General features: G+C 42.5%; 1 protein-coding gene across 2 annotated transcripts; it reads left to right on the top strand.

Moving 5' to 3' along the window:
- The first annotated feature begins 3,172 nt into the window (after nt 1–3,172).
- Nucleotides 3,173–9,402, top strand: LOC144375307 (uncharacterized). 2 transcript variants are annotated; one of them, XM_078039627.1, is made up of 2 exons: nt 3,173–3,601; nt 6,600–9,402. In XM_078039627.1, exon 2 carries the CDS (start codon nt 6,691–6,693, stop codon nt 7,594–7,596), a length of 906 nt encoding a protein of 301 aa, XP_077895753.1. In that variant the 5' UTR covers nt 3,173–3,601; nt 6,600–6,690; the 3' UTR covers nt 7,597–9,402. Both variants share the same exon structure in this region, with proteins under 2 accessions (XP_077895753.1, XP_077895754.1).
- The last annotated feature ends 2,303 nt before the right edge of the window (nt 9,403–11,705 follow it).

The following is an 11,705-nucleotide window of genomic DNA, read 5'->3' as shown; positions in this document are numbered from 1 at the left end:
AGAGGCATTACTGAACCTAGTATTTATGGAGATAATAGTAAAATTTCTCAAGAATGACTTTGCTTATCATCATTAAAACCTCTTCAGTTTATAGTACATATTAATATCCAATAGTGGGATAAGACAAAAGTGGTTTTCCAAACTTTATAACAAGCTAGAAATAAGTTCACCTCAGAAAAGCAGAATCAGATCACAGATAAGACATAAAATTCTTAGGTTTTAATTTTCAAACAGTCTACAAGTATGACAGTCATATTTGAACAAAGCTGTTGTCATAGGAGATTTTATCCCACCCTTCTATCACAAACTAGCTAAAGACCCTCAGAGCCCATAATGAGGAGGGAATATCCATACCCACTACTCTATAGGCAGAGCTCCAGAGAAAGATACATTTTGAGAATTCCCAGAGTAAAGGGGAGTATACAGTCTGCCTCTCTGAAACTCAGGACATGCCAATTGCCCAACCTTCTGTTTCCATGATGTAGTCAGGGAGGAAGGGTCGCAGGGCAGCCTAGACCCCAGTGGACTTAAAGTCCAAGACAGCTTCAGTAGTCCCATCTGTAAGTATAAAAGTAAAATAGCTAAAGAGTCTGGATGTTAGCTGAGGAGACAATCTGTAGCTCTGGAGAAGATAGGAAGTCCAAAGGAACAGAACCCAGATTGATGCAAGCAAACTGTGGCATCTTGATGCACCAGCATAGATTCAGACAGCTCCCCAATGCTGGAGATGGAGTTGACTTCTGAATTGAAGGATAGGAATGCAGAAAGTCCTGGGTTAGTTAAACATCAGAAAATGATGGAGCTCATCTGGAAATGTCTAGATGAAAGGAATTCCATTTTCACATTCCTCTGTGAAAATAGCACCCACTACACAAAGACATATATGGTATACTCAGTAACTTCATTCTCAAATTCTTCCTCACACACACAAAAATAGGTGATAACTCTGACTCAAAGTGACCAGGACAAAGAACCTGTCCTGTTCTCTGTGTCCCTCTTGTTCCCTGCTGTCAGTGCTGGTATGACTGCTTCTGGGCTTTCATTCCTAAGCAATGATCTTTCCCGTGTACCTTTTCAAAGTTTGAATCATTTATGAGCTGATTTCTATGAAAGGTTTGGTTTCCTTCCAACTTAATAAAATTTGGTTGTGAGTATACAATGTTATAGTTCTCCTATTGAACTTCAGACACTTAAATCATCTGTGTTTTTGTTTCTGGGGACTACGTTCTCTCTGTTCCAGCAGAAATTTGTGAATATTAGACAAGAAACAAGGGGTGGTAAAAACCTTATAATGGAAAAAATAAGGTGCTCTTTGTCACTTCAGGACACTCAGTAAGTACTTTCTTGAAAGGAGAAGGGAGGGAACAAATAAATGAATCTGAGCTGAAAAAGAGACCTTCCATTTATACTTTTATGAACACTGGAATTCTTATGCAGCATTGTTAAAAAAGACTCCAGAGGAAGTAGCTGAGAAGCATCTAATATCAAACAGATTATACCACCTTCTGGAGAATATTGCCACGTTTTACCATAATTGCAAATTCCTTTTTCTATTTTCTAAACCAGATTATCAGCTCCTCAAAATCAAGGACTAAGTCTTACTGTTGTCATGACTAGTTCCTACAACAATGCTTGGGACATAATATTAAGACTTATGAAAAAAATTAATGAAAGTAGTCCTTAATTATTACATTCAGATATCTATCCAGTTGTATATAAATTATACAGCATCAATCAAACCACAGATTAATTGTTCTTTCTCATATCCTGCTCTATGTTTAAATGAGATCATTTAACCAGGAACTGGAACTTCCTCCAATCATTAAGAACAAACCGCAAGGTAAACAGGAAATCACATCCAACCAAGGCTGCTGATAGACTAACAGAATCTTTCCATTTGAAGGGAAATTGTCCCCTAAATACACAGATGGACGGATTTGAATTGAAACTTTGAGTTCTGACTCAAATCAGCCAGTGATGTCACTACCTCTTTTAACTTTTAAATATTTGCTTTCTGCATAGAAACCAGTAAGAGTGGGCTTAAAGAATTGATCTGCTCCCAGTTGTCTAATAGATTCTCTCTTTTCATGTGCTTTGTAATTTCAGATGTCTTTTCTTTTACATTATCTAATTTAACATTCTCAAATTTTTTTTTCCATCTAACAGATGAGTAAGCAGATCTAAGTGGCTTGGTCAAAGTAACATGGCAACCAGAAATTGCTATAAGACTCTAAATCTCACACAGAGTGGTTCCAATTAGAAAAGCCTGCCAAATTCCAGATTCCCTGAAACATCTGGATAGAGGATTCCTGTTATAACTCCACAGAAATTAACCTAGGAATGTGTTTGGCCCAAACTGGAATAGCTTAGGCAGTTGGGAATGGTAGATAAGATGTTCAAGGCTCAGTGTACCGAGTGTACAGTGCTCTGTACCTTTGCAATCAGATTTTACATTGTGCAAGTCTGAAATTTATTTATGAGATCTCATGTGACACTCATCCAGTCATGCTTAATATATGCAATGGTGCATGCATAAGTTAGCCCCTTCTGAAGATTACATAAGCTTATACTTCCATCTATCACTAAACTACATTGCACTTTCTCTGTTGTGTACTCTGATTGAGCTCATTTCCTTAATTTGTTTTATATCATTAAGCCTATTTGATTTAGCCAAGTGATATCTGTATATGGCTTCTTTCCACGATATAATCCTATTATTAATATTTTCTGTTGGATGATTGTACTGATCAATGGCAGCCATGAGATTGGTACAGCAAGTCTGAGCCCTATAATGGGTACCTCTCTGGGGAGAAAGCTTCAGGATAATGGAGAACAGTGGAATAAAACTATGATGGCTAGTTGTTTTGCTGACCTGCCATAGTTTGGGTTGACTCAGACCTTAACATGGTGATGAAAGGTAATATTGAGAATGTACCATTAACTCACACATTTCTGGCCCTCTTGGTCAAAAATAAATAAATAAATCTCCTGAGAGCCCAGCAATCCCTGGACCCAGTGACAAAGGACTCATTGAAACTTGGGGAGAGACAGGAAACAGAGGTAAAGAAACAAAGGTAATACTCAGTATAAAAATTCAGGACATTATGTTTATGGGCTGGGATGGTCAGAAAATGTTGAACTGGGCATGGTGGCACATGTTGTAATCCTGTGGTGAGCCGTTCCTGTGGACTGTGGTCGCCATTACATGATGGCGCTGGCTCCGTTGTGGTCTGTGAAGGACAACTCCATATCAGAGAGAGTTGGCATGTTCCCAGCTCCTTATCAGAGAAAGTTGGCATGTCATTTTCTAGCACCCTGTGAGAAGGGTACACGTGGCAGCTTTGCATTGGGGTTCGAGGTGCTTTATTAAGGCTGGGAGGGGCATCCAATTATTATTCCGGGTAGTAGAAGTAGAGTAGAAGAAGCATTAAAAGAATATCAGGGGCCTGAATAAACTGCTGAAAGAAGATTCCTGAGTCGCGTCTTCCTTGCGGGCAAGGGGGTCGTGACAAGTGGTGCCGAGACCCGGGAGAAAAGAAACAAAGAAACACCCAGGAACCAGAACTTTCAGCAGTCAGGGAGGCGCGCCGGTAAGTCCCAGGTAAGGTGGGACCCGCTGTTAAAAAGCGGAGGCTCCTCTATACATAAAGAGGGAGCATTAAAAGGTACCTGCTCCTCTGTAAAAAGAGAGGGCGTTACATCTCATAGCAATTGCACTCTGTATTTTCGTTTTTGTTTTCTGTGTATGTTCGTTTTGTTTTGTGTACTTTCACTTTCGATTTCTGTGTTTTCTTGTGTTGCGTCATGGGTGCCGTGACTTCAAGTCCACTTCTTCTGGCCTTAGATGGCTTTTTACGTTCCAAGGGACTGGAGGTGAAACGCAGTACCTTAGAGAAATTTTTACAGAGAGTAGATGTCGCTGCACCGTGGTTTGCATTTTCAGGCAGCCTCACTACACCCAGCTGGGATAAATTAGGCAAAGACCTTGACTTTGCTCGTGAGCAGGGCATGCTAGAGGGCGGGGTGATACCCCTCTGGAAGATGGTCCGTAGTTGTCTTACGGATGGCCGATGCCAAGAAGCGCTTGTTAAAGGGCAGGAGATTTTAGAACAATTACATGAAGAAAAATCAGAAACAACAGAGAGCAAAGTGTCTCAGGAAGAGGGGAGTGTGCGGGGCGTGGAGAACAGGAGGAGACTGTATCCAGATCTCAGTGTGCTGCGCATGCCCCCATGTGAAAGTGGGTCAGAGGTAGAAGATAATGAAGAGGAGGAGCTGGAGACGCTGTCCCGGCAGTTAGGGAGTTTAGGTACAGGGAACAGAGATAAGCAAGGGCTCAAGAACAGACAGCCTCCTGATCCGCCTCCGTATGGCGGGGGTGTTTCGGGCTGCCGCTGCTTTCCTCTGTTTCTCAGGGCTGGCATATCATTGCTATTGACATTAAAGACTGTTTCTTTTCTATTCCTTTGCATCCTAAAGACTCACAGCGTTTTGCCTTCACCCTTCCCTCGTGTAATCACGAGGAACCAGATCAAAGGTTTGAGTGGGTTGTTTTACCACAGGGAATGTCTAACAGTCCTACGATTTGCCAGATGTATGTAGGGAAGGCACTCGCACCTCTCAGACAACAATATCCTTCCATTAAGATTATTCATTGTATGGATGATGTATTATTGACAGCCAAATTACAACAGTCAGTTTATGAGGCCTATAAAGACTTGGTGAAGTTGTTAGCTCAGTATGGATTACATATTGCACCTGAAAAGGTTCAAACAGGGGATTCTATTCAGTATTTGGGAGCGACGATTGGATATGACATATTAAAACCACAAAAAGTTACTATAAGAACTCAAGATCTCCAAACTTTAAATGACTTTCAAAAACTGTTGGGAGATATTAATTGGATAAGAGGTTATTTACATATTCCTAATATCGTGCTCCAGCCTTTGTATGCTATTCTTAAGGGTGATCCAGATCTTACTTCCCCTCGTACCCTCACTAAAGAGGCCAGAGCAGCCCTTATAAAAGTAGAAGAAGCTATACAACATGCTACTCTATGCAGGCTCCAGAGTGATAAACCTTTCCAGTTATGTGTGCTTGCCACTATGCGGCAGCCTACTGGAGTACTGTGGCAAGATGGGCCTTTACTATGGATCTACCCACATGTATCCCCAGGAAAATCTTTAAAATACTATCCTGATGCTGTTGCAGCGTTAGCACTTAGGGAGATTCAACAGAGCATTCAATTTTTTGGACAAGCACCTTCTTCTCTTATCATACCCTATTCTAAAGCTCAAATTAATGTTTTGTGTGCTACTCTGGACAACTGGGCCATTCTATGTTGTTCGTTTCAAGGGGATATTGATAATCATTACCCTTCTCATCCATTACTCCATTTTGTTAAAGAGCATCCTATCATTTTCCCTAAAGTAACTTCACCCACTCCAATTCCAGGGGCTGTTAATATTTTTACTGATGGCTCTAAGTCTGGAATGGGAGCTTATGTGATTAATGACTCTCCCCCTGTCCAGCATCAATTTGCTCCTGGAAATCCACAATGGGTAGAACTACAAATTGTCATTGAAGTTTTTAAACAGTGTTCTTTTTCTTTCAATCTCATTTCGGACTCCATCTATGTGGTGCAGGCGCTCAAAATTCTGGAGGCTGTAGGAGCTATTAGTGACACCCATGCTGTGTCTGCTTACTTTAATCAGCTTCAACAGCTTATCCGTAGCCGTACTGCCCCCTTCTATCCAATGCACATTCGGGCTCACACCTCTCTTCCTGGCCCGTTGTCACAGGGTAATGCCTGTGCTGACTCGGCAACTAGAAGCCAGTTGGTATGCTTGGCCTCCTCCTTAAAAGAAGCTAAATTGTTTCACCACAACTTTCATGTCAATGCTATGACACTGCGCAGACGTTTTTCCATCTCAAGATCGGATGCTCGTCAGATAGTATTACAATGTCCCCATTGTGTCACATTTCTTCATCCTCCTACTTATGGTGTAAACCCACGAGGATTGAAGCCATTGGTCGTCTGGCAAATGGACGTAACTCATGTGCCTGACTTTGGTAACCTCAAATATGTACATGTTTCTATTGACACATACTCTGGAATTATTCATGCTTCTGCTTTATCGGGAGAAAAGGCACGTAATGTTATTACTCATTGCTTAGAGGCATGGGCAGCATGGGGTGCACCTGCATCCCTTAAGACTGATAATGGACCTGCTTATACTGGCAGACAGTTTACATCTTTTTGTTCTGCTATGGGAGTACAACTTGCTCATGGGTTGCCTTACAATCCTCAAGGGCAAGGCATTGTTGAACGTGCCCACCGCACCTTAAAAGAAACCTTAGAAAAACAAAAAGGGGGAATAGGAGTTGACCACACTCCTAAAGAACGCCTGTCCTTAGCTCTTTTTACCATTAATTTTTTGAATTTGGATATTCATGGCCGCTCTGCGGCCGATAGACATGTGTCCCCTCAGCCCTCTGTGACTGGCTATGTTAAGTGGAAGGATGTTCTTACGGGCCAATGGAACGGCCCTGACCCCGTGCTGACATGGGCACGAGGATCTGTATGTGTTTTTCCCCAGGATCGCACGGAGCCGCTGTGGATCCCTGAACGCCTGACAAGAAGAGTCTCGAGATCTACTAACCAGCAGCAGGAGGTGCCACAACAGCCCCATGATGAGGAGCTTCATTCTGATGAGTGGTGCTCTGGCTCTGATGCTGGTGCCAACGGTACAGATGGCACCAATGCAGTGGTGGGCAGTGGCACGGGCATGGCCAATGCCAATGCCAGTTCATAGTAATTCTAGTGTCCTCCCCACTCTTTTTTCTACCTCATGTGAGATGTCTGCTCCTTGTACCTCTCCTAGAGGGGACATAGAAAATATTTTTAATCAGTCTCAAGTTAATCTCACAGGAGTTTTTTGTTTCAGTCTTGGGAACACTAATTGTATTAGCCTTAAGACCAAAAATTTGACTAACTGGGAGGACCCATTGCGGTCCAGTCGAGTCTCAGGGAGTATTCTTAGTGCTGTATTGAGCCAAGTAGTTTCAGGGAAGCAATCAGGCTCAGGGACCCCCGCAACTAGCTCTGTTTTAAACATAACTACTTTAGCTATTATCTCCGAGGTATTAATCCCAATGCCTCCTTCTTCTAATAGTACTTGCTATGCCACTCATTTCAAGGCCTCTCCCTACTGTACCCCTAATTTTGGTTTTCCCCCGACATTTACGCCTTGTCAGGATCATTCTTGGGAGAAACATCAAGTTGCTAAAGGTTTCTCCTTTTCCCCCCCTCTGAAGAGATATGTTTATAACTTTAACAACAATGCCAACTCCTCTACAGGAACAGGTTGGTCTTGGTTTCAATGGCTCATTTCCAATGAGAAGGGGGCTTCAGCCGATATTTCCGCATTGGCTCAATTACTAGGAGCCAAAAGTTGGCTGACTAATGTTTCTGACACTACTAAGGAGAGTGAACGAGGTAATAGGCTTACATCTGTTTCGTTCAACTCTCTGTTACATTATGCCACATTGCCTCCTGCAATGGTCTGTATACAATCCCGTTCCTGTTCCTTTTAGCTAATCACACCTCATCGGGGATGCTGGATTGTTCTATTATTACCTGTTTCTTATCTGAGTGTTGGAATGGTTCTTGGACTGTAGCAGTAATTATGAAAATTCCAACTTTTGTCCCAATCCCAGTCACTGCGGATCCAGATAAATTTCCTATTGTAGAGCTACTTAGAGTCCGCAGAGATTTTGGAATCACGGCAGCTATAGTGACGGCCGTGGCGGCATCTGCTGCTGCAGCAGTTACGGCCGGAGTAGCCATGGCCAGTCAAGTACAAACTGCTGCCACTATTAATCAAGTTGTTCAACAAACGTCCACTATACTTGAATCGCAAAATGCGATTAATCAACATATTTTGTCAGGGATTTTAGCTACCAACCAAAGAATAGATTTTCTTCAAGCTCAGGTAGAGGAATTGGCTGACCTAGTACTTTTGGGCTGCATTGACCAACGTGCACATTTATGTATAACCTCTGTCAGATTTAATGATTCCAGGAATGCTTCCCGCATCATTGGTGGATATCTGGCCGGAAATTGGTCCATGGAAGCGGAAGACATGATCCAGTCTCAACTAACCCAGATAGCTGTCTTGAATAGTACCCGTGTCGATCCCGTGACTCTGGGTCAATTCACCAATTGGATATCTTCTGCCTTTTCCTTTTTTAAAGAGTGGGTGGGAGTAGGCATTTTTGGTGCACTGTGTTGTTTTGGTATGTTCCTCTGTTTGTGGTTTCTCTGTCGCCTTAAGGCTCGTAGTGCTCAAGATAAGGCTATGATCATACAAGCTCTTGCTGCTTTAGAAACTGGCAACTCGCCACAGGTCTGGCTTGTGCATCTTAAGCACTAAACTTTTGACATGGTCATTGCACCCCAAGTTATTATAACATTGCACTGGGATTGACATGTCTTTCCTCGTTATTCTCTTAGTGTCAGAAAGCCCTTGCACTCTGCCGGTCTTGCTACCATTGCACGCAGATGGGTTTCTACACTAGTGCCTTTGACATGGTCGTTGCACCCCAAGTTATTATAACATTGCACTGGGTACGACATGTCCTTCTTTTGTCTTTCTCTTAGTGCTGGAAAGCCTTTGCACTCTGCGGGCCTTGTTGCCATTGCACGCAGAAGGGTTTCCACACTGGTCTTTATCTATCACTTTAAAGTCCGTGCCTTTCTTTCAGGGTGCTGCCAACTTGTTTGTAGTTGTACCTCTGCATGGCCACAGTTCAACCTCAGCTATTCCCTCTTACTCACCATCGTCACGATACAGGATGCGAGGCAAGGCACTGCACTTGAGTGATCCATTGAGAAGAGGGACCTCAAGGGGAGCATGTCCTATTGCATGCGGGTTTGACGTGTCTCCGCCCCGCCCCACGAAAAAAGGCGTCGGCTGATATGGTGTCAGGTCTGGGGAAGGCGCCCCCTGGGGCTGGCCCATACTATGCAGCCACTTTTGCACAGTGGGATAGGACCTCTACTCTCGCCTGTATTGTCTTAGTGAAACAAAAAGGGGGAGCTGTGGTGAGCCGTTCCTGTGGACTGTGGTCGCCATTACATGATGGCGCTGGCTCCGTTGTGGTCTGTGAAGGACAACTCCATATCAGAGAGAGTTGGCATGTTCCCAGCTCCTTATCAGAGAAAGTTGGCATGTCATTTTCTAGCACCCTGTGAGAAGGGTACACGTGGCAGCTTTGCATTGGGGTTCGAGGTGCTTTATTAAGGCTGGGAGGGGCATCCAATTATTATTCCGGGTAGTAGAAGTAGAGTAGAAGAAGCATTAAAAGAATATCAGGGGCCTGAATAAACTGCTGAAAGAAGATTCCTGAGTCGCGTCTTCCTTGCGGGCAAGGGGGTCGTGACATAATCCCAGTGGATTGGAAGTCTGAGGCAGGAGGATTGCAGTTCAAAACCAGCCTTAGCAATTAAGCAAGGCCTAATCAATCTAGTGAGACCCTGTCTCTACATAAAAAAGTATTTTTAAAAGGGGCTGAGGATGTGTCTCAGTGGTTAAGTGCACATGGGTTTATTCCCTGTAACAAAAGAGAGAGAGAGAGAGAGGTAGGTGTGGGGGGAGGGAGAAAGACAGAATGAAAGAAAGAAAATGGTTAAAGAAAGAGGTGAGGTAGAACCTAGTTCTTAAAGGCATCTGAAGAAGATGACAAGATGAGCTTTGCAGAGGGACACTGTGACCAAAAGAAGGGTTGCACCAACTGACTTTCAACTAAGATATTAAGGACACATGTTGGAGAAAGAGCAATCTTTTCAATAAATGGTGCCAGAAAAACTGGATATCAACTGGCAGGAGGATGAAAGTAGAACCTTATCTCCCTCCAGTTACAAAAGCAACTCAAAATGGATTAAAAACTGAAATGTAAGACCAGAAACTGTTAAACTACTAGAAGAAAACATAAGAGAATCATTTCAAAACTTTGAAATGAGCAAAGAATCTTTGTTGTTGTTCTTTTTAGTTATACATGACAGTGGAAAGTATTTTGACATATCATATATACGTGGAGTATAACTTCCCATTCTTGTTGTACATAATATGGAATTATGCTGGTTGTGTATTCATACATGAGCATAGGAAAATTATGTTCAATTCATTCCACTGTCTTTTTATAAGACCCCCAAAGCATAGAAAATGAAAACAAAAAGGGATAAATGGGATTACATCAAACTCAAAGGTTTCTTCATATTCCCATCAGTTATTGGTGATGAGTTCTGCTTCCTCCAATGTTGAAGGTTGAACATTAGAGAGGTGCTGAGGCAAGATTATAAAGCAGGTTTTATTAAAATATATATTTATATATTAACAGTCTTTTCCCCAGAGGGGGAAAGGGGCCATAGATTGTATCCTGGTATCCCAAGAAGTGAGAGAGCTCTGCCCTTTTTATACATTTTAGACTTTGTTCTCCTGCCCTCTTCCTTCTTATGGCTCTCCTTTCTGTGTATGTGATTAGGTCCAGGAGATACCAGTGGAATGGCCAAAAGGTGAGAAGCAGGTGGGCTAGAAGGGCCAAGGTGGAGTGATTGGGACAGGAAGGAAGCAGCAGCCTAGGGGGCATTAATTAGCAGTTCCTGGACCATTTAGGAGTGCTTCATTCACACCCTTCTGGGAGAGGCAGTATAGGCACATAATCTTGGTAATCAAAGTGATCTGGAGGCATTAACATTCCAGTCTCCCAGGGGTAATCTCGAACTTCCTGAACCCAAACTGGCCTCCATTTTCTCAGTCCAACCCAATTGCCTATCTACAATGACTGCCTCTCTTTAATTGTTGCTTCATTCACAACAAAGGAAACAATCAACAGAATGAAGAGACAAACTACAGAATGATGGGAGATATTTGCAAATTAGACAATTTTCAAAAGAAGATATACACAACTGGGCAAGAGGTATGTGAAGAATGCTTAACATCACTATCATCAAGAAAATGCAAATCAAACCCAAGATGAGATATTACCTCACCCTGAGGGGAAAGGGGGGAAAAAGGGAGAGAATTGAATTACAGCAGATGGGGTAGAGAGAGAAGATGGGAGGGGAGGGGGGATAGTAGAGGATAGGAAAGACAGCAGAATACAACAGTCACTAGTATGGCAATATGTAAAAAGGTGGATGTGTAACCGATGTGATTCTGCAATCTGTATACGGGCTAAAAATGGGAGTTCATAACCCATTTGAATCAAATGTATGAAATATGATATGTCAAGAGCTTTGTAATGTTTTGAACAACCAATTAAAAAAAGAAAAAAAAATGAGTAAAGGTACTGAAGGGAAAGTGAGAAATGAGAGACAGGTAAGTGAGAAGTGAAATACAGAGACCAAGCAGAGATACATATGAGAGTTTATTTGTCAGAGCTGACAAATAAAGACCATCTCTCTTTAGGAGAGAGAGGCAAAACAGACTTGGGTTCTGGAATTTTTATAGGGCAGGCTCAGGAATCCTAATGCTGGTCATTACGGATTGAGTTAGTACATGGGAGTGGTGAGTCATTCTCAGGAATGCTCTTCAGGGGGAAAGCAAAAATTTTTCTCTCCTTAAAATGGCAGCTGTCCCTTAAGATGGTCATCCATATGCTAAGCAAGGACCTTATAGGTACAAACACTGGAAAAGTTGTGG

This window comes from Ictidomys tridecemlineatus, chromosome 2, assembly GCF_052094955.1.
Source record: "Ictidomys tridecemlineatus isolate mIctTri1 chromosome 2, mIctTri1.hap1, whole genome shotgun sequence".
Classification (NCBI taxonomy): Eukaryota; Metazoa; Chordata; class Mammalia; order Rodentia; family Sciuridae; genus Ictidomys; species Ictidomys tridecemlineatus.
Note: the sequence above shows the minus strand (reverse complement) of the source record. Positions and strands in the feature narration are given on the sequence as shown.

Coding starts and splice junctions, on each gene's coding strand:
- LOC144375307 (XM_078039627.1), top strand. CDS start 6,691: ATGATGAGGAGCTTCATTCTGATGAGTGGTGCTCTGGCTCTGATGCTG.